Raw genomic sequence first — 25757 nt, forward strand, 5'->3', positions numbered from 1 at the left:
TGACCCATAAGGGTCACTTTATTAACATTTCTTTCTACCCTCCACTGCACTTAGCAGTCAGACTTGATAAGTGCGGAATTGCGAATAAAATAACACGATTGCCCCGTATCCGAAGGTGTTTTCAGAGAACTTACAATGTGATTTTCGACGAATGCGATAAATATGAGTATTCCAAGAGATACGGGAAAAGTTCTGGTGAAATTCATGGAGACCATTTATAAGTTCATATTGAAAGGTTGTCATCGGAATAAACTTTGAAAGCTTACTGACAGATTGTACTTTTTAATTAAAATATATGCTTTTACAGTTTCATTTTAGGATTGTATAGTAAACTGTTTACAAAAAGTTAGAACTTACGATAAAGTTTGTAACAGAGGTATATACAAAAATTGTTCACTTATCCGATCGTTCTATCTATTATATTAATTTTATAGATATAATTTGCAATCGTCCAATACCTAAACAGACTTGACATAAAGATAGAATTTGTAGCACAAAAAAACTTAAAGAAGCCAAATAGTCAATTACTGTAAAATAGCAAAGACATAAAAATGAAACGAAGCAACTGAAATCAAATAAAACCGACGGAAAAACAAATTTGATTGTTAGCAATAGTTATGGGTTACACAAACTAATATTCCGTAAAAAAGCGCGCACATTCCTCATGCAACATCATGAACTTATCTTGGGGGGAAGTACTAGTCGCATCAAAACGCTCATCTTACAACATTATCCTTAACCTACAAGATCCCTTCCCACTCGTCCTCCTACGTAACCGTAACGCTATTTTCCTGTAGATATTTGAGCACACACCGCTTCCGGTGGATCTTGAGCCCGGCGTACAGCTTGAATGCCGCCGGACAGAGATCGCATTTGAACGGCCGTTCGTTGGAGTGCAACTTGCGATGTGTGATTAGATTCGACGGGTGAACGAATGCGCTCGAGCACATATCACACTTGTGCCGTCGTTCGCCGGTATGCGTCCGGATGTGGATCAGCAGGTAGTCCTTCCGCTTGAATCGCTTATGGCACTCGGTACACTTGTAGGGCCGATCGGCCGATGGCACAAAGGCGACCGCTTCATTGTTCTTGAAGTGGGTCATTACGTGCTGCTCCAGCTTGTAGGAACAGTCGAAGCTGAGGGCGCAAATCTCGCACTTGCGTTCCGTTGTGGCAGATGAGTTTCCGCCTTCGGCCGTCGTTGCGGTGTCAACCGATTCGCCTTGCGATTGATTACCTGCATCGTTGCTACTGCTGTCCGGCGACTGTGGCTTATCTTCCTCAACGGCCTCAACCGGAGGCTGCGGTTCCTGTTCTGGCTGTTCGCTAACAAAACTAGCATACTCGTGATGTTTCTTCATGTGTGAGACCAGATTTAGCTCGCACTTGAACGTTTTGAAGCAAACCTTGCAGCTTCGAGCTTTTGTAAAGTCCTGGTCCATTTTGTGGGTTTCAATGTGAACCCTAAGCAGTTCTTCGGTGCGGAAGGCCTTGTCGCACTTGGGACAGTCGTGCTCTGGGAGTGGTGCATTTGCTAGCTCAGCTACGTCGGCGTCGATCGATGGGTGACGTGGTTTCTTCGCAGGAGGCGGAGCGGCATCCGCCGGTTTTACTCCAGCTTTGGGCCCGTTGTGAATCTTCATGTGCACTCGCAGCTCGTACAGGTACTTGAAGATCTTCATGCAGTAGTCACATCGGAATAGAATTACCGGAGGGGATTCCTGTTTAGTTGTAAAAGAAGGAAATGGATCAGATCTTCAATATGAGAAAAAAAAACCTAATAACAGGGTGGCCACTTATTTTGGAAAATCAAATTCTCGGTTTTACCCGGTTCTCCAACATACTTTTGTGATTCAGAACACTAAGCTGCGACACAGACTTTAAGATACAGAGGATGTGCCGCCAAGGAGAAAAAGCTTTGCACCAATTGATTATGGAACCATTAAGTATTTCCAAATATGGGATCATCCAAAAATGACGTCCATCATAAGGGGGAGGGGGGGGGTGTGTCTACGAAAGTGTGACAGTACGTGTAGAACGTATTGGAAAAAAAAATTGACAGAGGGGGGAGTGGGGGGGGGTTCTAGAAATCTCAAAAAACGATGGACGTCATATTTGAATTGTCCCTATGTTTTCATAATTTACTTCGACAAGACTATGTTGAGGATCGGCCGATGATCTTTTCGTAATGGAAATTTTCTCGACCTCCCAGGAGATGGAGTACCGTTTTGACTCATATTCCGAACACTTAAGGCCAACAGTGACTTCAAATGCATCTGATGGGCATTAGAGTGATGCAAATTTTGAAATTTTAGCTCCCCTATGCTTAAACGATTTTAATTATGGTAAATAGCATCCTCCCAAAGTTTAAAGTGATTCAGATGAAATTTGACTGTGCACACGCCATTTGAAGTTTATATGGAGATTACTATGGAAAACGCCAATCTTTTGTGTTCAGCCGTCTATCTCTTCGTCATAATATTTTATGGAAAAGTGAACACACTCATCTCATGTGAAAACTTCCTAGCTACAACTTTGCCAAAGACCACATTTTGATTCGACGTCAGGATAAATTGTTATTCATCATCATAAAGTTGGTTTGCATGTAGCATGCTTCATCAACTGTTCGGCAGGCAACAGTGGTGCTCCTGGCGTGAAGAATAGATCAAAGTAATCCAGGCTACTATGTTCTACAGCAAAAAAGCAGTGTTGCTCTGAAAGTAATTGAATGATCATCTCAGCATGATAAAGACTTTGTTATCAATAATAACAAATTATCCTTACATCCCATCAAAATGTGGTCTTCAGCAAAGTTGTAGCTGGGAAGATTTCACATGAGATGAGTGTGTACACTTTTTCTTAAAATATTATGACGAAGAGATAGAGGGCTGGACACAAAAGATTGGCGTTTTCCATAGTAATCTCCATATAAACTTCAAATGGCGTGTGCACAGTCAAATTTCTTCCGAATCACTTCAAATTTTGGGAGGATCATTTTCATCATAATTGACATCGTTTAAGCATAGGGGAGCAAAAACTTCAAAATTTGCATCAGTCTAATGGGCATATATTAGCTGACATTTGTGAAAATTTTAATTTCTTCGCTGTTAGCTGTTAAGTGTACTGATAAAAATGTTTATTTAAACTTATATAGTATTGTTTATAAGTAAAAGTATGGAACAACATTTTGATTCAAATGCCGAACACTGTGTTCATTCTGTCTCATATTCCGAACACCTTGATTCAAATTCCGAACAGCACGAATAAATCGTATTTAAATGAATAATTTCGCAAATAAATTTATCTGAGCTAGTTTTACTGGTCTCGAACTAGAGAATCATCACTACTCCCGAGGTATAAAATAGATAGAACGATGATTAAATTAAATTGTAATTGACCACCATTTCCTGGTAATTTGATGATATATTTCAGCGAATCATTTCAACCTCATCGCCATACAAAAAGCAAGTGTTCGGAATATGAGTCTGTTCGGAATTTGAGACAAAACGATATTTTTCGGCAGCACGATATGCAAACTCAAAAAAAAACAATTTGCAGAAAAGCTCTCGGTTAATACCTATGGAAGTGACCATAAGACCACTATGCGGGACGTAAGACCAGAAGAAGAAAAATATATTTCTTATGGTAGAAGTCTTAATATTTTCAAAACATCCAATCTTTGAAACAGTCGACAACTCAGAGGGACAGACGAAGATATTCCATCTTTACCATGCGTAATTTATTTAAAACGATGCGAATGTGATTACCGAACAACTCAATATATCTTCTTCACCTTATTGGTATTTACGTCCTCACTGGGACAGAGCCTGCTTCTCAGCTTAGTGTTCTTATGAGCACTTCCACAGTTATTCACTGAGAGCTTTCCTTGCCAAAGTTGCCATTTTCGCATTCGTATCAGAGTTGCACAATATGGAGATTTTTTTTATTATCGGACAATTGTGGCCGGAGGTTCTCCGATTTGCATGAAATTTTCACCAGAGGTAGAGCTCGTGGATACATGACTAAAAGTGAAATTCAAAAAAATTATAGTGGCCTATTTTCCCGGAAAATTCTAGATGAATTTTCACGATTTATCTATATACCTCAAACTTTGAAAATTCATATCTCCTGAACTATGCATCGTAAAACAAAAGTTTTTTAGTGAAATCGAAAGGAAATTTTCTCAGCAATTTATATTCTCAAGCAATTAAAAATATAAAAAGAAAAATATTTCTCGGAAAATTTTTCACCATGGAGAAAATTGTCGGAAAAATAGCGAAAAAACTATCGTCTGTATCATGAAAAATTTTCAAAAAAATTTTTTTTTGTTCCATCAATCCATACTCTAACCCTCTAACTTTCGTCCATAGACGCCAAAGTGGTATCTTTTACCGTTTAGGCGACAGAACTGAAAAACCGATGAACATCCGCACGCTTCCCATAGAAAAATGTGTTCTACACTGAAACCTCCATGAGTCGATATTGAAGGGACCATCGACTCATGGAAATATCGAGTCATGGAACAGCAATCCTTTGGAAAGCTGCTTCTAGGGACCATCATAGTAACCATGAAATTTTGTTTTTAGTATGGTTCCATGAGTCGATATCGAGTCATGGAACATCGACACATAGAGGTACAGGTCGGACTCGATTATCCGGAGACTCGATTATCCGGGGACTCGATTATCCGGGATTCGATTATCCGGAATTTTAGACTCGATTATCCGGAATTTGTTTTTTGTGGTTCTTGTTTTTAAATTTTTATGTATAAATGTGAGATAATTTGGTATTGCAATATACAATATGAATGGTTTTGCAGTTTAGAACGTATTTAAGAAAAGGGGGGTTTGAAAAAGTGAGATTTATGTGTACGTTGGTCAATTTTTTTTTTCTTGCAAAGACCCCACTGTCCCTAGAAAAAAATTCTGGCTATGCCACCACATCATATAAATAAAATAACGAAAAAAGATAATATTTAAGTTCTTCTGTCAAAGATTTCATTTTTTTCTTAGTGATTCGTTTATCCGGAGGATTCGATTATCCGGAGTGAAAAAAAAATCGATACTCCGGATAATCGAGTCCGACCTGTATCACTGTATTGTGGGCCTCATAACCGTGCGCTAACGGCGGCAGTAATTTACACGCATTGCAAGTGTAACACAGTAAACCATTCTTTCCTTTCCAGTCAGAAGAAGCTTTTCGTCAATCGGACCACTCTCCTTTGGTCTGTTGGGTGTTTTGTGTGCCCTTCATCAGCAACGTTATTTAGTATTAAAGCTAACAGCCTCTATGAAAGCCGCACGGGAAGTTCTTGTTACAATCAATCATTATGGTAACGTTTGAAGGATCAAATCTCTTCTTTGAAAACTTATGAATATATTGTTAATATGTTGTTTCGGCCAGGACGTCTTTCCTACGTTGTGTCTTTTACGGACGGCAAATCAAGCGAACGGCTTCACTTTAACAGATTTATTACCACTGAGAGGCAGCATTCCTACTCGGTGGAGAAACGAAAGAAACTACATTCTTACAAATTCAATGGGTACGCCTTATATAGGCGCACGAAACGGCCAGACAAAACATACAATAATTATTCATTATGCGCGTACGCTTCTCAATACAGTTTGGCGCGCTGTTGGGTTGGCGCCAACTGTAGAGGCTGCACGCTGACTGGCAGTGGAATATTCCACAGCAGCCATCAATGGAACAATAGATAGCGTCCCTGAGTGTTATACAGTTGATTGATATTATATACATGCAAAATAGGCCACTATATTTTTTTTGAATTTCACTTTTGGTCATGTATCCACGAGCTCTACCTCTAGTGAAAATTTCATGCAAATCGGAGAACCTCCGGCCCAAACCTGTCCGATAATTTAAAAAAATGCCCATATCAGTCATTTCAACTGATGACTGATGGCCTAAAATTATCAATATCACTATCGCTATTTTTTCGGTGATCACCAAAAAGAAGTCATCTATTCACAGCACTGTCAAAAATATCGTACAGATAGGTTGCCGTTTTATTAGCTTAATTTAATACTCAACTTAGCCTTTCAGTGATATCCATAAACTATCACCATCAGTGCACTGGTGATGGAATAACCAGAATGATGTTGATGGTATACAGAATGATCTAAGTTGTATCGCAGTCGGCCAGTCGAAATCAGCAAATTTAAAGCATTGATAGTGACAGCGAGCAGCTCTGATTCGTATATCGTGTAGCAGGTACGATTACTCTATGCCCAGGGAAGTCAAGGAAATTTCCATTACGAAAAAATCCAGGACCGACCGGGAATCGAAACCAGACACATTCAGCATGGCTTTGCTTTGAAGTCGCGGACTCTAACCACTCGGCTAAGGAACTCAATATATGTGTCAATATAATAATTGAAGGTTCTATGTCGAAACATAATTTATGTTGGAAATCGGATTCTCGGTTGTTTTCCGATTGTTCGCTATTCCTGGTTTTCCTGATTAAGTGGCCACCCTGTAATAACCTAGTCTTACCTCTTCGGTTGCTGGAATTAACGCCGTCAACTGCTGCGTCACTGTCAGACCTTGCGTGCCGCCAGGACTTCCAACTAAGGCACCAAGAGTTTCCTCATCGACTGGTTCTTGTTTGATTGCAATGTCATCCAAATCAGGTACCTCCTCTTTAATTTTAATTCCGTCGATACTACTACTGTGACTAACGGAAGCAGCACTCGCTGCGGCCGCGGATGGTGCAGCAATCAACGGAGGAGGTCGCGGTGCCGTTTCAGACCCAGATTCATCACTTTCAGTGTGCATGCCTGCTACTATCGCTGACGACAGCGTAGTTTCGTCAGCTTCCATTTCGATTTTCAAGAAATCGCCGGCCGCAAACGATTCCTCTGAGTGCTTGGCATAGTCTTCCAATCGTACATCAGCATGCTTGGTCGCAATGTGATCCGACAGTGCTTGGTAGGTACTGGTCGTCTCTACACAGAACTTGCACTCGAACACTTTTAGCTTCCGATGAGCTCGCAAGTGATACTTCAGAGTCGATGGGGAAATGAAAGTTTTAAAACAAACTGCGCATCGGAGAAGATTGTCTCCTGTGTGGGCTCGGAGGTGGATCTTCCAATTTGACCGATCGTTGAACTTCTTGTTGCAATACTCACATGTAAACAAATTTTCCTCCGTGTGTAGATTCATGTGACGTCGAAGGGTGTAGGAATTACGGAAGGGGCGGGAGCATATCGTGCACTCCAGGCGTCCATCTGCGTTCAAATTAGCCGTAGCGGGAGTAGTGTTATCCGCTTCCTTCGGAGCAGAGGATTCACCCGGATCGGAAATGGTAGGCTCAGGTATTGCTGTATTGGGATTTGCCGCCAGAATAGATAGCGGTTTTACACTGATAGTGGGTTTAACGATCGGAGTGGTTGCGGTTTCAGGAGCCGGCGATTTACTTACTGCCGGGGATTCCGTCTCAGCTGGTTCAGAAGTACTAGTACTTGCGACGGGATCAACTGGTGCACTTGAGGTAACGCTGGTGATCTTCGGCAGCGGAGTAAGAGCCCCCGTCGTCGCATCCGAACCGGCAAATTCGCTCTGGCTGAGGGTATTCTCATCTGAGGATCCATACAACTGTAGCTGTAGATCTTTGATCTCGCTCGACTCATGAAACTCCAGCGGACGAATGTCCGCGATTGGGATTTCCTCCGTTTCAGTGGGTTCCGGTTCCGGTGGACTGACCTGTACGTCTTCTTCAATGCACTCCACGTCCTTCTCCTGCTCGTCGAGAATGCTGCGTAGCAGTTCATCATTTTCGATGCACCTATCGCGGAATCGGCTGTACTCCTTCAGCTTAGTGTCGCATATTGCACAAATGGCCGCTGGGTAGCTATCTTTCAGCATAACCTGTGTTGGGGAAAATGGAAAGGAGAAAAAATAATTATTATTTATTGGAACGAGAAGCACTTAAGGATTGTACCAAACACGGCAGTATTTGTAAGGAATCCTAGAAACATTAAGTTCAAGATACACATTATGATGGCAGTATTATTTGCTACGTTGCTTGAGTTTGAACTGTAGCTGAGAAGGGTAATTCAGTTGCTACAAGCAACGACGACTCACTAAAACCTGCCCATGCATTGTAGGTAATCAATTCTTGCTGGATTGCTCAAATGGTGTAGAAAAAGCACAGATATTACCCTTGGCCTCATACTCTTTTCTCCCCGGAACCACCCTACGGTATTACATCTGGGAGGGGCCAGTGTGTATAGCATTTAATATATGTAACAGAAGTAGCCTAGGAAAACTGCTTCTCCTAGCCAACTGAAACAATTGGGTTTATTCTACTGTAACGTTCATTTCGAATGTCTTCAAATTTTGAGCAAATTAATTATGAGCCACTTATTCGCATACGCCCTTTGTCAAAATAAATGACAGTACTCAGCAGTCGTACCAAAACGAAACAACAAAACTTCTTCCGCTTGAGCCAACAAAGGAAAAAAGGAAGGAGCCATTCGGCAGAAAGCAAGTGTCGACGGAGCCGTTCAGTGCCATTTTGTGGTGCCTCCAGTCTTGGGGAATAAAAATCAAAAGTGTGTGCGCGAGCAGGATCGGAGAAAGCAAATCGCATCGCTGTAAGTTCCTGTGAAGGGCGGAATTGTGTACGAAGCAGACGACGGAACGGTCCATTTCGTTGGCCATTCGGACACGCGCAACCTTCCGGCTGTAAAGAGCCACAATCACCGCCAGCCCTCAAGACCACGGACGCAAATCAACAAAAGCAAATAGGCGAGGAAAACGGCCGGTAAGTTCCAACGGATTAGATCGAATGTTCGGACACTCATGAAGCTTCTTTCTTAGTCGATACCGGCTTCCGGCAGTAGAAACGCTGGCCTACGATTGAATAGCGGCGTGAAATCACCTACACAAAAGGTAAGAACCTCTAATTGACGCCGAAAGCAAGAGTGTTAAACCCTCCCTGCAATAAATAGACAATCCAGAGGCGAAGTTGGCAAGGGCACCGACAAGCACGAGCTGAGATAGAATAACAAAGAAAGGCGTCTCTACTACAGGGTGAGTTACCCAAAAAAAGTGCAAGCCTATGGAGTGAGGCTAATGTGGAGCCCATACAGGGCGCCTTTTTTTTATTTCCCCCTCTTCGCATTAGGCAGACGAATTCCTAGCTGGTGGATGAACGGTGAACTCCGCTCCAATACCGGATTGAGACAGTTCCCGCGAAGCCCAAGAGAGTGCTGAACGTCACCGAACGGCAGGGTGTGACGAGCGCTGGAGCTCAATTCGCTGGTAATCCAGTCAAACTCAAGCGACGGGAAGAAAGGAAGCAACCGGTCTGAGGCCGGAAATCCACCACGAAAAGAACGGCGGAGCGACTACCTGTCCGCGGCTGAGAGGAAGGAGCTAATGCCTAGCGATCGGCCGAGTGGCTCAACTACAGCGAGAGTTGCAGAGCGTAGGCGGTCCGTGAGTACTAAAAACATGGTGACTGTGGTCACAGAAGACTAGCCCAAGGGCTGAAGAAGGTAGTGTGCCATCAGGCAGCAATGACTGCTCGACAGATAGAGTAGAAGCTTAGCCCTGGGGGCGTGGGTGTGCAATTGGCAAAACGAATATATGATGTGGCTCAAATGAATTAGTGGCTCTTTTCTTTCATTTTGGCTTGAGGAAAACCTTATACTACGACTGGCGTGAAGTGACAATTGTCGGTTTCGTATAGCGAGGTGACAATTCTCGACTCGAGTGAAGTGACTCGCCGTGTAAATCAAATGGAGAGTCACTTCACTCGAGTCGAGAATTGTCACCTCGCTATACGAGAACGACAATTGTCATCTCACGCCAGTCGTAGAATAAACCCGAATGTTACAGGAGATCAGCCTCGACATGGCTAATCCTCTGCAGCCGACTCTTGGTCGACGCGCCATAGGCTCTGTAATTTTAGCATAATGTGAACGACAGTCGTAGTTACTGCATTCCAATACTCGGCATCCGCATACATTATCAGGATTATATCCGGTGTCCTCAGTGTGTAGCAAACATGCGATTTCTCACAACAATGAAATGCGGGTAATCGAACACGACATGTTCCGCTGTTTCCTCCACACCAGCACAATTGGGGCAAGCAGGAGATTATGAGTGACCGAAGAGATGCAGGTACTGTCTATAGCATCATTAACATAAACTGCGTCAAGTTCCTCATGGTTTCTTTTATACCAATCTGACACATTTGGTATTAGCCGATGGGTCCATCTACCTTTAATTGAGTTATTTCATTCCTGCTGCCATCCTCTAAGCGTTGTCTCTTTACACGCGCTTGCTACTTTCAAACACATGATCCTATACGTGCTTTCCACCGCTTTAGGTTTCTGATCGTTCTAAGCGCTTTTGATCAGATTGGTCCTCCATACCTCATTATAGATAGTGCCACGCCTAGTAGGAGCTTGCGTTTGCGGGCAATTACAGTAGAGCTGTATGCTCGAAAGCGCCGCTATTGCCGTACATGCCTTTTTACTGGCATGTTCAATGTAGCTAGCGAAGCTGAGCTTGTCATTGATCATAACCCCTAGATGCCTAAGTGATCGCTTGCACTCTATGGTGCAATCACCTACCGAGATAAGCGCCCGTTGCTAGGACTTGTGATTATTGACCGACCACCACCACTTCAGTCTTGTGATGGGATAGTTCTAGTTTACTACACCTCATCCATTCCTCAATTATGGAGATAGAGTGCGCTGCTGTCAACTCTACATCCTCCATCGATTCGCCATAGATCACTAGAGTGATGTCGTCGGAAAAGTCAACAATCGTAACACCCGTCGGAAGGAACAGTCTATGTACGTCATTGTACATCGCACTCCAGAACATCGGGCCCAGGAGCTTACATAACTGCACCGGTAACTTGAGGCGGTGAAGCGCGTGTGCTATTGCTTCCCAGCTTGCGCTGTTGAACGCATTCTTTACATCCAGAGTGACAACCGCTCAGTAACGGATGCCGCTCTTTTTATGCTCGATTGCCACCTCAGCTGTCTGAATGACCGACTGGATAGCGTCCAGAGTAGATTTACCTTTCCTGAATACGAACTGGTTGTTGGACAGGTCGTCCGCACTCTCCGTATACGATACTAGTCTGTTGAGAATCAACCTCTCCAATAACTTGTCCGTCGTATCTAGTAGACAGATAGGTCAATACGCCGACGGGTCACCTGGTGGTTTCCCCGTCTTTGATAGTAGCACCAATTCCTGTCGCTTCCATACATCCGGGAAGATTCCTTGATCAATGCAGCGTTGCATCGTGGTTCTGAATATGTCCGGATCCGCATTCAATGCCGCTTTTAAGGCAACATTCGGGATACCATCGGGTCACGGTGCCTTGTTGGACGCGAATGATTTCGCGACTTCTGCCAGCTCTTCGTTCGTCACTCTCGCCACTTCTTCTCCTTCATCTGCCGCATACGACGCTGGGGGCCATGGGCTTGTGGGATGGTGCGGGAAGAGTGCATCGATTATCGATCACAGCAACTTGGGCGACTTCTCTTGGGACGCTATGGTACCTTTGGTCTTAGCCATTACCACTCTGTAGGCGTCACCCCATGGACTCAAATTGCCACTCTCGCATAGACTATCAAAGCATTCCCGTTCTCGACTTTTGATTTCATTTTTGAGAGCCAACTTTGCCTATCTAAATGCTGCACCGCATTCTTCTCTGTGTTTCTGTGCATGTGCGTTGCATTCTTCGTCTAACCCGAAGGCAGATTGCTCGAAGATTTGCAATTTATTCACACCACCAGTACACCGGCGACCTGTTCTCTCTAGGAGGGGCTTTTCTCGGCATGGAAGCATCACACATTCGTGATATCACAGAAATTAGTTGTTTTCCAGTCTCGGACTTGGGCCGAGTTACATCGCACTGCCACTCGCCTGCCTGGTATTATACTACAACGAATTGATTGATAATCGCTCTGCGTATCGATCCCCCCTGAAACTACATCAGGCAACTTCATCGGGGGAGATCTGTGCTCATGCACATCGTCAATCTCAGCCTCTAGCTGTTCTGCTAGTTCGCTGTTGGAGCTTAATATCGTCAATAACGCTGCACACTACGACATTTCTACGGTGTCTCTGCGACTACTCGTTTTATCCAATTGGCGGTTGAAGATCTCGACGGGGCTTTGGATAGCTTTCTCTGCACCGACGCATACTTCCCTTGGGCTGTCTTCGCGTCAGAGCCCTGTTGAACTTCTACTGGACGCGCATGTGCAATTTGTTGCTCTACGACGACTCGTTCTCTGCTGCTGCTGTTTGAGCTCTCCTGGTTGATCAGTTGGATGCTGGTTTATAATGCGAACGTGTAGTTTGTACGATGTTTGCCAGTCAAGTAGTAAGCTCTACAATAGCTCGAAATCTCGAAACTTCATATTCATCGTTTTCGATTCCAAGTTTGTGCGTTGTTCTATTGGCCAGGAGTGTACTCATATACTATTTCTTGCTGAAACGAGACTAAGCGTTATTTATACATCACTTCTTTTAAAACTCACCTTCACGGTAGTGCATTCATAGATCCTTTGTAGCAGATCATCATCCGGACCGCCAGCATTCTCAAACGGCCTCGTCAACCGAACATCCTTGCCCAAACAGAGCCGGCAGATTTTCTTCGAGTTGCTGTAAAGAAACATAAAATAGACATGAGACTTTGTTGGGTTGGTTGCTCAGAAACGATTGTTGAAATGAAACTGCAGAAACCAGTTTCTAAAAGCATCAGAAAATGAATACAAAGATGAACCAACATCATTGATCCTGCCTTGCAACATCGACGTCAGAGGCGACAACAATAAAACACAATTCAGGCCTCAATCGCGAACATTCCATCTGCACTGGCTCGTCATTGAAAACTTGCTCTACGACGAACGAAAATGGCCATTGTTCTGCAAGCTCGATTTTAGCCTGGGATGTAGATACTTTATACCCAACAACATACAGGTTCTACTCGTCGCTATGGCTGACGTAGATTCGTTTCGCCACTAGCTACGCTGCATGCAATCGTTCGATTCAAACCAAGGAGAACAATAGATGGTCGTTTTTTGTTCTGTCCTCTCTGTCGCACCAGTGCCGAATTGAATTACCATTGCGATGCGCTACTCTTGCCCACAAGCTGTACTGGCTAGCTCGAATGAGGAAACTCATAAAAAATAGCCATTCGTTCAACAGCACAACACTCGTTCTTTCGTCGTTGATGATATACGTACGTACATCATCGTACGAGGAGGTAGTTGGGCACCAGCACTAAACAGCAGGAGAAAAACAAACACAATCACGCACGCACACCAACGGCAACGGTTCCATTCTGCTCGGCGGCAGTCGCGGACTTCTGACCGACCGAAGGCATGGGAGATTCAGAGGGAACGGCGGAGATTGGGGAGGCACGACCGGGTCTGCGATGCGAAAGACAACAACGACGAGCTGGTGGAACATTCATCCATCCATCCATGTATATGTACGTGCACGCAGCTATAAGCTTATAGTGGAGATAGTGTGTGGCGACAGCACAGGAATGACTCGAGTTTCAGTACTACCCAATTATCAAGCTGTAATTGGATTCCTATAAGCTACTATCCCTTCCAGAATAGGGTACCCACTTTTTGCAATCAGGCTAATTAATAAAAATCGCATTACGAAACGAGAAATTTTGTCGTTTATTTTTTTTGCATTTTACGGTAAACAAATCTTGCATAGTTTATAATAACACCCTAAAAGCCATCGATAACCAATTCTTGGCCTATAGTTGGATTAACACAATATTTGACAACAATACGATAAAGAGAAGATTATCCTTTATCTTCCATTTCCTAACAGTTAATAACATACATATCGCAATTATCACTGAAACCTTTCGAAACTTAGATCTAAAATCAAAAGAGATCACGCCACTAGTAAAATGAGCGAATTCCTAGCATAATTTGAAACTGCCGCTCAAGGTTATCTAAGAATTAATAATTAATAAGTGTCTCGGATTTTGCAAGAATTTTGCGCAGGATTCTAAGGAAATCGTCCCAAGAATTTCATCGGAATCGTATTTAAAAGTCCTGTACTAGAATACAGAATAGTTTATCATGCTAAGAACTCGGTTAGAAATTCACTAAGGGCTTTGTGGGAATCTTTTCTAGAATAATGTCCCGAATTCGGTGATAATCATGGCTGGAGTACTACTAAGAATTCTGTGACAATTTTGCCCAACATTGCACAATTTTTCCATGTTTCGGTTACCAATGGCTTTCAGGGCGAGATCATAAATTAAGCGAGAATTCTCATAAAATATAATAAAACAGTGAAGCCGATGAAAATCGTTCGCAATAAAATTGAGCTCGCCCTGTACTGGCTGACCATGCTGCTTGTTTGCTTGACTGCCTATACCTTCCTCGCTTCTACCAAGCACCGATATCGAACGAGAAGCAGATCTCTTGCCGACAATGTGTGTAGAGGAGAGCAGGCAAACAACGAAGCAATAACCAACCCAACAACAACAACAACAACAAGAAGAAGTAGAACTTCGACCGCCTTTGTGTGTTGTCTTTTGTGTTTTGTATCTTCTCTCAATCGACCCCGCGTGCTAGTTCCCTCGGCCCCCCGCGCTGCCTGCCCTCATCCATTACTTAGTTCCTTCACAAAACATACCACGAACCAATACCATTACCATATCAATACAGGCCTCTGCTGGTTGGGAGGTACGTTCTATTGCTGCTGCTACTAGGTGCCATGCTATCGCTCCATCGACGAATGTGTTTGGCATCAATGAGGTAATCTATGCACGATGGGGATTGAATTTATTGTGGAGAAAAAAAAAGGAAGAAGCTACCCTCCGGCGGCGATCGCTCCGTTCCACACATTGACCTATCACTCATGGTAGAGACTTTTGTACGATCGAAACTTATTTATTTTTTAACTTGAAAGTTTGAAAGAGGATAAAACTCCTTTGAGTGATTTCTTTCTGAAATCTTTCCCAAAAAGGCACAAAATCTTTTTATCTTTTCTAAACACATTACACAATGAACAACATTAATGATAAAAGCCTCAAACGACAACGATTCATGCTTAGTAGGGTATTGAAACAGTCGAAAGGATTTTAAGTAGGTACTCACTTTGCCAGATTTTTTCTAACTGCTTCTGATTTCACAACCATGCTGGATTATTTTTTCTTGAAGCAATAGGACTCCAGCAAGCTACACTAATTACTATATTCACTGTTTCTCAGGATACTATTATTTACATGCTTATAATGACGAGGAATAATAATTCCCAGCAATCAGAGGAGCATTCAAAAATTTTACCCCGAAAAAAACGCTCAATGATCTCTATGCTGGTGAATGATTTGCTGCTGCTGCTGCGAACAACTTTTGAATGGAAATGGATTCATCTCTTGTGTTGCAGGTTTTTCTGATCTCTATTTAGCTCTAGTTGGCCATGTGTTGGTATCACACACTACAGGCTTCCAAACACCAGTGCAGAACAGCAAGCAAACAACCGCGATTCGAATGTGTTGGTTTCTCGACGGACGACACATGCATGCCATGAATTGATTCAGCTCAGCAGGCCTCGAACCGAACAACATCCATCACCGACCGACCACTGACAGCAAGCACACAATGAATCGAATGCCTCCAGGAGTTTTCATGCTTTTAGTGAGACGTAGCGAAAGCGTTGATCAAGCATTAGTTTTCATGCTTTTAGTGAGACGAATGAAGTGTTTCACAAGAACAATTTTGTATGGATCAATCAAAAATCCATTTAGGGTAAGCAGTATAATCTGAACTCCTATAGGGAAGGCACAGGCGAAGGTGTAACAGTATTCGCCGCCGTTTGCAAACCAAACGGCCTTTGATTACTGTCAACCTGTAATGGGTAGTATCCATTTCGTAAGCACCGTGCAAAAGGATAGGACAAGTACACTGAAACGAATTTTATTGTTGAAATTACTGAATCCATGGTAAAATTAAGAACTACACCAATAGCATTAGTTATCACGGCATCTTTAGAACATAAATCGGAAATTTTACCAGAGAAGCTATGGCGGAACCTGTCCCAGGTGCATTGAAACCGAAATTATCTTTCGTTCATTGACATGTTCTATCGAATGAAATTAGAGTAGCCAAATCAGTTGATAATAAACTGATTCTTCATTTATTACCGAGTTTCCTTGAATTCATGAAGATTGAGAAATCGCACGGTATGTTTTGGACATGAAACGGAAATGTCCCCAAAGGGGCCCTGGCGGAACCGAGTACGGTGTTCCGGTATGGTGCACTAGTTCAAATTATGTTTAAATAATGACAATCGATCATTATCTTACGTTTTACATCAAATAAAATCAGTGTTGAACCGTAAACGAAAAAATAATCACATTTTCAAAATTTAGCACCACCGTGACCACAGTTCAACTCGAAATATCTCCGATATGATTCCGAATTCAGCGTTGTCTATTATTGATAAATAACTATAAGCTTTTTAAAGTTAACTGATAGTGGTTTCAAAAGAACCGAATGGAAATTGACGAAATGGCAGCTATTTGAAAATGCCAAAATGCCGGAGCTCGGTAACGTAAATGTTAATAATCAGTGTTAGTATCTCCATGAATCTGCCTAACGGGAATTCGTAATGAAGTATTTTCAGCCAGGAATTAACAATACTTGTGCGTAAACCAGCCGAACAACTCTCCAGGAAAGCAAAGATTTTGCTAGAAACTATTAGAAATTATTAACTATCTCTCTAGAGTAGTTTGATCCCTTGGTCGCGTCACTTGCTCCTGCAGGTGCGGGTGATGTGATCAGGATTAATCGTGTTGCGCATCGCTTGCGCAGCACGGGGGTTTGATGTCGCGGATCGCGTTAGTAGTGTTTGATCTTTTGATTGTATCGCTTGCCCTCGAAAGGCGAGCGTTGAACATTTCTTTGGCGTACAATACGTTTATCGAATAATATCGCGAATCCGGTTAGGCGTAAACATATCATGGATCGCATCACCAACATAAGGTGACTCCCAATTTTTTCTTCCCATGACAACTGTGGATTCGATCAAAAGTTGGATACGCCGTGAACAAGAATGAGAGCGATTGATTTTCAAATTTTTAACTCTTGATTTGTGCACATTGAGAATGGTAGGCCATTATCAAATTAACCCGTATAGGCCTGAGTTAAGGCAAAAATACTGAAACCCTCACCGCTCAGCGAATTCTTAATGGATTCAAATGATTTTTTGTCAGTTTACTGCCACACATATCTAGTTTCTAGAAGTGGACAGAGGAACGCGGAAATATTCTTGTGGTCAGAGTTATTCCGGTGGATCACTGGGTCAAGTCGGATGACAAGGGTACTGTGCGTTTGTGCCCCTCAAGGTAGGCAAATTTCAAGTCACACATAATTTCCGGAATCGGCTATAATGTGGCCACCACATGACGGAATTTTAAGAAAATCGCATCAGTGTAAACCTTTTGAGAAACGATTTAATTGGATAACTATGAGTTTTGCATTTGATTAATCCTACAAATCTCGATTACTTTTTCAAATCGACGTAAGTAATTTTCATACGGTTTTTGAGAAAGTTAATTCAGAAGAATCACAACCTTTCTTCCAAAATTGTTTTAAAATGAATCCCTTTTTCAACATTTTTTTACCGTGTACATCGCTTAAATTTAGCATGCAATCAACTCGCGTTATAACACTAGGTAGTTCCTATCATTTCCCACAAAAATTGTATGACAAAATGATAAGCCGTTTCAATCAGTTACTTACGACGTTTTTGTACCAGTGTAAAATCGACTCAAGTAGTGTTTTGTTTTGATTCGTGGTTAAGTCACTTTGTCTCCCATACAACGGAGCGGCGAAAGTAGCGGTTAGGTTGCGAAAGTGGAGAATCTTACTTTCGTCGTTTTGTAAATCCGGAAATTAAACGTTCTAAAAGTGAAAAATCGAGTTGGTTTAGAGCGGAACGAGTAGAATTTCGTCTGCGGAACACGTAGGATTGATAAAGTAAGTTTGTTAACTTTTCTGACTTGAGTCTGTTTGAATAAGTCTTCGAGAAATGATCATTTTCGAGTCCCGGGGCGCCTCAAACTTATGATAAAGTGGCCAATTTGTATCTGAACATCTGTGCCAAGCTTTTGGAAATGCATTTTAGAGCAAAATTATGTTTGATTTCTACTTTTCGAGGATTGAAACGGTTTAGTATCTAACAAATCTATAGCCGGTTCTTCCGGGCATTACGTCCGAATGGCCACATCCGGTATATTTTAAACAGTGCAAAACACTTCATTTATAATGTTGAATATTAGATCTTAATCATTTATGCAAATTAAAATTATTGCCATTGCAAATAAATAAAGGTTACTTGGCATGTCCCAAAAAATAGTTCTTTTTTACCCGACTTGACCCAGTAACTCACCGGAATAACTCCGGCCACAGGAATATTTTCGAGTTCCTCTGGCCATTTCTAGAAACTAGATATGTGGGCCAGTGAACTGACAAAAAATCATTTGAATCCGTTAAGAATTCACTGAGCGGTGAGGGTTTCAGTATTTTTGCCTTAACTCAGGCCTATACGGGTTAAATCTTTGTGCAACTTCGATTGCTCTGGTCAATCACGGAATAGTAACTACGAATAGTCCGGTCATCTATTCTCTATGCTCATGCTCAAATTATTAACTATCTGTCTAACAACTCACCAAAAATGAGTCATGTTGTAAAATGCCAATTATCAGGCAGTCGTATATCCTTTGGTAACATTTGATTGTTTTGCTCATACGTTTATCTGGTGCATTTTAGCATTTTCCGGATATTTTTCCCGGTCATTTGAAATTCCCAGGTAACAACTGGAGATATCTGTGGAAATAATAATGAAAAAATATATGAAAGAGATCCAGAGATAGTTTTGTGAGAATATTTCCACGGTAATCCTTGTAGAAATTACAGGAAATAGAAGCATTGAAGAGCTCAAGGAGTTTCTAATACAAATTTAAAAAAAAAACCTTTAAACACCACGGGAATGATTTGTATGAATCTTGGTCGAGGAATTTGTAGAGGTATCTCTGAAGTAGTCCCTGCAATTAGCCTAGGATTAATTTTGTAATAACCACTAGAAAAATTTTCGCGTAACATTTCTAAAGGGTCAATGATGAAAATGTAAACAAATCTCGATTACTTTTTCAAAATCGACGTAAGTAACTTTCATACGGTTTTGAGAAAATCAATCTAGAAGAATCAAAACCATTGTTCAAAAACTGTTTAAAAATAAATTCTTTTTTAACACTTTTTCATCGTTGACATCGCAAATTTTGCAAGCAATTAGCTCGCGTTAAAAAAATTGATGACAAGATGATACATCGTTTTATTTAATTATGACGTTTTTGTACCAATGTAAGATTAACTCAAGTATTTTTTTTTATTTTGGTTCGTGATAAAATCACTTTGTCATCCATATCACAGAGGGGTTAAAGTAGTGATAAGGTATAGAAAGTCGAAAATCTGACTTGAGTCATTTTGTAAATCTTGAAACGTTTTCAAAGTATTTTTACTTTTACCGAGCAGGTTCCGAGTGGAAATTTGTAGAATTTTGTATGAGGAATACAATGTAAATTCGTTCACTATTCGGAGATAAGGCTGTTTGAATGCTTTTTCCAAGAATCCGGATTATAGTACCGTTCGATAGCATCCCTGAACACCAAATATTTGTGTAAACATTGTTACTAAATTGTTATGGCTCCTAACAACAACACATTATCAGTTTATAGAAAATCACAAACTTGATCATTCTACAATCACACTCCGTTCAGATAACATCTTAATAAACATAGCTTTTCGTTTTTCTGCCATATGTGTCTATTTTTTGAAGTTAGCCATTATTTCCTTCAAGAAATATACATATTATAAAGATTCTTGGCAATTCTTTGTGCGATATTTTTAAAAAATTATGTTTTGTACAAAAAAAAAAATAATATGTTGCCTCTCAAAGTCAGTGCACAGTCAGGCTGTGATAGTGGGTTGAAGAAAATCAGTGTAGAGCTCGGGAGTACCATCTTCCGTGTATATTTTTATCAGCTTCGAATATTCGAATACTAAATCGATAACGGCACCGGGCACGTCTTTACGATCATCGGGGAAGAGAAGGAATGTTTATGTGGCATTAAGACCGATTATACCTCTGCATCTTCATGGTTGTCACGGGAAGGATTCAGAAGCAACACAATCTGGATTCAGCTTGTAAAGTGATGCGATCCATGTAACCTCAATTTGAAAAGTCATCTATTTGCGTAGTTTTCTTCTACTCTATTGAACACAAAATATGTCGACAATTCTGGTGGCGAACCATTCTAAGAGTTTATAAATAGAATATAGGTTGGTAAGTGAATCGATTCATGGAACATAGTCTTCTAGCAGTCTATGAAGTAAACATCGACATTACTTGTGTCGATCCATTTAAAGTTTTTCGGTAATTACCAAAACTGAAAAAAAGGTATGTGTCTTTCAATATGTATTATGTAAAATATGACCTATATTACGCCTACACTTGGAGTGTGAAACCAAAAGTTTTATTTTAAATAAGTACAAAATGGCAACATTCATACCGTTTTCATGATAAAGATGTGTTAAACATATTTCACTATTGAGTGAATCAAAACCGAATTTGGTGCTATGCCTATGATATAATTCTACAAGAGAAGCATGAAACGAGCTCACCAATTGATAATTCATTGTCGACGGGGCAGTGAAAATTAAAAACGACATCCGAATATCAAAATAATGAAATGAGTACATTTTCAATTACTGTTTTTTTCATTCAACATCATGCGTGTCTGTTATCTAATTTAGAAATAAATATTTCATTATCGTATTTTAAATGTTTTCCAACATTTGCAAATGCAAATGCACCTCCGACGACGACATGTATTTAAAACAATCGTTTACGATCTGCACAGCATAATTAGTTGTAGGGTAGAAGCACCGGTTATGATACGCAAGTTGTAGTCATACACTCAGGCAAATAGACTATCGAAATACATAAGAACCCCTTATGAAAATTCGCCACAAGGAACCGTGTTGAAATTCATAATTGAAAATTAAATTTGAAAACAAAAAACATTTACGCGGCAACTTGGAATCAAATCAAGAACCTTGCGATCGATAGGCCCGTGCGTAAACCACGCGCCTATTGACGCCGCGATAAGGGGTGATGCTGGAACGGTACTTCAAGCGCTCGCATTGCAATAATTGTTCCACCTTTCATAAGGCAAAATATATGAATTTCGATAGTCCAGTTCGATGCGTGTAGTGGATTATACACCGTTTTACATTGCCAATCAGCATGAAACCTTTTGTGTTCAGTACATTACATTCATATGATAAAAACTTTATTTAGTTGCTCGTCTGAATGTATTCAAAACATAAGAAAACAGTGCATTTTCCTTAAAATTTTAATATCCACACCAGTGTACTCCCACCCAATTTGGCCACTCTCATCAGAAATTAATGTCATTGGCCAAGGAACTGAAGTTAAATCTCTGGCAAAAATTAATCCGGGGGCCTATATAGATTAACAATATTTTCAAAGCGAAAAAAATGGTTTCAGCTCAGTTTCGATACTTTACATCTATCTATCTATCTATATAAATAAAAATGGAATGGTGTTTGTATGTCACGAAATAACTTACGAATGGGTGTACGGATTTGGGTGATTCCTTCTCCGCTTCGTTCGACAAGGATTCCGACGTGTTTGTGTGTATCAAAATCCAAGGATATTCACCAGAAATGTCGAAAAAACGAGAATGAACGGAACTGTAATTTTGTATGAGGTGATTCAAATCGTTTTCCAACAGTCTACTTCAAGGTTTTTTTAGATACCTTGGTCTACTTGATGGCAAGACGAAGTTTGCCGGGACCACTAGTACATAATATCAATTGAAAGTTTGCATTTGATATATTTACTTTTAAAACCTAGGTAATTGTTATTTTCTAAAAGTTGAAATATCAAGTGTTGTTTCTTTGACCTGACAAATGGTATAACCGACAGGCTTACGTTAAGTTTAAATGAAATAAATACTAAATACTTCGTAGTATAAATACGCCTTCCCATAATTTTTATTGACGTTCTCTCTTAGGCTTGGTAAAACCGGAGCTTTTGCCCTAATGCATATGCAGCATGTTTCTCATTAGCAGAAATTTTGAAGTAATTTTGAAATGCTCCGTCGAAAGTTTTCCTACAAGTCCCCAACTGACTGAAAGAATTACCTATGACCATTGTACGTTCAGAAAAAGTACTTACGTTCTAATTAGATTTTCCTGCGATTCCCGCTGCTGTGCTGATTTGGTCTTTGGAATCGGAGGATCCGTACTCGGAGCCAGCAGCAGGGAACCCAGAATGCTGCCCAAACCAGCAGCAGGCGCAACTGCGGTAACTTTAACAGCAGTCTTCGCTGCTGCTTTCTTTCGCCCTTCGCCATTTAACTCCAACGACGGAACCCAATCGACATTATCTGATTCATGCAACTGAGATGGTCTTCCGGAAACAAAGTGCTTGTCGCAAACCACCGCCAGGTCCCAATCGACATTTTTCTTTCCCACGGCCCGGATCCATGCAGTCCTCCGTTCAATCGATGCCTCACGGTTCTCATCCGAGCGGATCACCGGAAAGCGATAGAACGAAATTGTCCCTCGGAACGAATTCGATGGACACAAATTTACACAACATTCGATCATTTTGATTTTCCGATTTACGCGTTTTTACATGCACAGAACAGTCACAGACTCATTTTAGTCTAAAACAACACTTTTTGCTCCCGAAAGATCGACTTTTCCGACGGAAAATGCTGACGCGAAAACCTGAACAACACGCTCTGGAGTAGAAAAATGTGAATGCTGCTAGGCTGGGACCGCAGACAGACAGCACAAACGCACACCACTGATGTGTGCGGGTAAATAATAAAAATGCTGTCAGAAGTTATTTATCAGAAAGGTGGGGCGAAACTGTGCAGGGCTGTGCTGAGCGAATTTGAACTCTCGTGCTACAATACAAAAGGGCTTATCCTCGTAACGCTTTTCGTATGGATGTTCTACAAATTTTGTATGAGCTGTAACCACTAAAATCAGTCTACCCCCCAGCTGTAACACGCTAAAATCAGTCTACCCAAATATGGGTAAAGTTTACCCATAATCACTCATTTTATGGGTAAAGTAGGCTTCACCCATAAATAGGTAAACTGCCAGTACCCATATATGAGTATTCGAGCGCAAAATAAATTATTCAAAATATACGCAAATATGAGTAATTTATTTATGTTTTGTAGTTGCATCTTTCATAATTATTAAATTATTTTTTTTTTGAATAAGATAAAAATTCAAAGTTTGTTAATGATTCAACCATGATGGGCAGAGTAATATCCCCGCATAATCATGAACCATATGTGTACTGTTTCCTAAATGACCACAACAATTTGCAACAATACCAGACCCATTTCGTATAACATGCAAAAAAACAATAAATGTACAGTACCAGTAACGGTATTGACAGTTTGATAAATGGTAATTGGAAAAAATACAATATGGGGAATAGGCGGTTAAGTTATGTTACCATAAAAAATCGACGATTTTCCCGAACAAATTTTTTGGCTTACAGTTTGCTGAATGGTAGATTTACTATCCATTTCTTGACAAATCTACTGTTCATCAAATAAGATGGGAATGGTTGAACTATTAAAAATCATTGAAAACAAATACTGTATGTGTAATTATTGGTGTACGGTGTTTTATTGTATTTTAACCCTATGCTGAATTGTACCCTTACGTTCATACTATTTCAAAGATTCGGGGGAAAATGAGTCAAACAACATTAGATTTCATATTGGTTTTTATAATATTTATTTAATCTGTTTTATTTTTATTTTGCTTCGATCGTTATTTATTCTTTCAAGTGGATCTTTCTCTCAAATGTTGCCCCGGCTGCAGAATGGCGGATCAGCTGACGTCGTTGGATATCTGTATTATTTAACATCTCAGTATAGCGCATATTTACCATAGTTGATTTAGGGCAGTAAAGTGGATTTTGCGGAATAAAGCATATCATCGTCGCATCAGCTTCTCCGAAAAAACGCACTGATTCTTCAAACATTTGGTTCTTTCTGAAACATGAAAAAAATACATTGATAATACATATATCGAGACCCAAACACTTCTGCTTACCATCAAGACGAGAATGCCATCGGGTGGAATTGATTCCATTCAATCCGCCCGGATAACTATGAACCATACCAGTAAAGTTTCCCGTATTATCCATAACCATTCATGACAATATATGAACAGTTTCCTTTAGCACCCAAAATAACAATAAGACTACAGTTCCATGAACGGTTTTGACAGTTTGGGAAATGGTAATTGGGAAAAGTACAATGTGGGGAATAGGCGGTTAAGTTATGTAACCATTTAAAAACGCCAATTTTCCCGAACATTTTTTTTTCGTTCACTGTTTGCTAAATAGTTGATATACTATCCATTTTTTTGCACAATTGACTGTTAAGCAAACTGTTAGAAAACAGTTTAACCATTACGTTGGAATAAAAATGAATAATGTACGTGAAACTGTTGGTTTATTGTGTTTAATGGTAATGTAACCCTATACTGTACTGTACTGTTGTATTTACACCATATGAAAAGCTGGGATATTATAGCTCAATAGGAAAAAAAAACAAATAATTAAGTGTATTAAAACTTTACTTTAATTAAAACATGTAAAGTTTAATATTATATGTGTACTGGATACTGGATACTGGAAAGAACCGGAACAAGCTGGGAAACATTCCCCGCTCAAGTGCTAATTCTTGGACCGAGTGCACTCAGTTCACCATTGTCCATAGTCCGGCAGTCCTGCTTTTTCTCCACGTGTTGCTGGTCCTCCGCAGACGTTTCAACGTTTGATTGCAGCTTGGATTTACGTTCCGAAAAAACAGAAAGCACACTTCTTCCAGCAAATCCTCACCTCGACGCACCCGACGTAGAAGAAAACCTCCTGTTCGCGACACCGCTCAGCCGGTTTGCGAATGTGTGGTCCAGAGAATTATCCTGTCCGATTCTGTGGATAAATCCATGTGGGGGATATCGTTGTCTTCTCGATGATTAGTGTTGGAAAATAACACCCGCTGAGGATTTGGCCATTTTTCGTAAACTGGTGGATGCTTATTCCGATACGGGTGTTTTCGTTGTTTCACTTTGTGTCAAAACAAACATAACATCATGCAAGTAAAAAACTCACAAATACATATGCGTGCAACTGCTTGCCAAACTGTTCATTTTAGGTAACATACAGTAAAATGCCAAAGTGTGAGTGCGTAACGCAAATTTTAATTGAAACCATTTTGTGAACGGTGGCGATATATTTCCACTGTTTCCACAGGTTTCCATGCTCATAACATTCAAAAGTATCCGAACACTGCAACATACTGTTACTATTCGGAATGAGTCACTTAAACAGTTCATTATAGTCTAATACTCTATGCATCATATTATTTAACTACAAAGCTACAGTTTGTGACACGGTAACCGTATCAGTTAAATGGAATTTACTGTTTTGAGTGTACGACAAAATGTATTTTTCTATGCGGGCGGATCTTAAGTTCAGCCCTTCAGCTTTAAAATTGTTTCACTATGGTTTGGCACTACGCACAAAGTCCATTTCCTTTTCGGATTCCTCTAGTTCCGCGTGCATTTCTTGACTTTTAGTTTTGTGCTGTTGCCACA

At 40.8% G+C, this 25757-nt stretch overlaps 1 protein-coding gene and 1 long non-coding RNA gene across 6 annotated transcripts; one reads left to right on the forward strand and one right to left on the reverse strand.

Moving 5' to 3' along the window:
* Positions 1-262: 262 nt before the first annotated feature.
* On the reverse strand, positions 263-22910 carry LOC5567244 (zinc finger protein 26). Of its 5 annotated transcripts, none has more exons than XM_021848781.1 (4): positions 22294-22910; positions 12528-12651; positions 6511-7884; positions 263-1721 (listed from the first exon to the last, which is right to left on the reverse strand). In XM_021848781.1, exons 1-4 carry the CDS (start codon positions 22725-22727, stop codon positions 768-770), a joined length of 2886 nt encoding a protein of 961 aa, XP_021704473.1. In that variant the 5' UTR covers positions 22728-22910; the 3' UTR covers positions 263-767. The 5 variants fall into 5 exon arrangements, with proteins under 5 accessions (XP_021704473.1, XP_021704474.1, XP_021704476.1 ...); XM_021848782.1 differs by lacking the exon at positions 22294-22910 and adding an exon at positions 15126-15402; XM_021848784.1 differs by lacking the exon at positions 22294-22910 and adding an exon at positions 13240-13639.
* LOC110677695 lies at positions 8395-9719 on the forward strand. The gene is made up of 3 exons (XR_002501137.1): positions 8395-8782; positions 8839-8910; positions 8970-9719. It is a non-coding gene; the product is annotated as an uncharacterized LOC110677695 (long non-coding RNA).
* Positions 22911-25757: the final 2847 nt, after the last annotated feature.

Source organism: Aedes aegypti, chromosome 3, assembly GCF_002204515.2.
Source record: "Aedes aegypti strain LVP_AGWG chromosome 3, AaegL5.0 Primary Assembly, whole genome shotgun sequence".
Classification (NCBI taxonomy): Eukaryota; Metazoa; Arthropoda; class Insecta; order Diptera; family Culicidae; genus Aedes; species Aedes aegypti.

What these genes read in the sequence shown, in the direction of transcription:
- LOC5567244 (XM_021848781.1), bottom strand. Translation starts at nt 22,727, where the DNA reads ATGATCGAATGTTGTGTAAATTTGTGTCCATCGAATTCGTTCCGAGGG. An exon ending in ATGAATGCACTACCGTGAAG is followed by an intron (nt 7,885 to 12,527) that starts GTGAGTTTTAAA and finishes TCCCCAACACAG; the next exon opens with GTTATGCTGAAAGATAGCTA. An exon ending in TAATTCCAGCAACCGAAGAG is followed by an intron (nt 1,722 to 6,510) that starts GTAAGACTAGGT and finishes ACAACTAAACAG; the next exon opens with GAATCCCCTCCGGTAATTCT.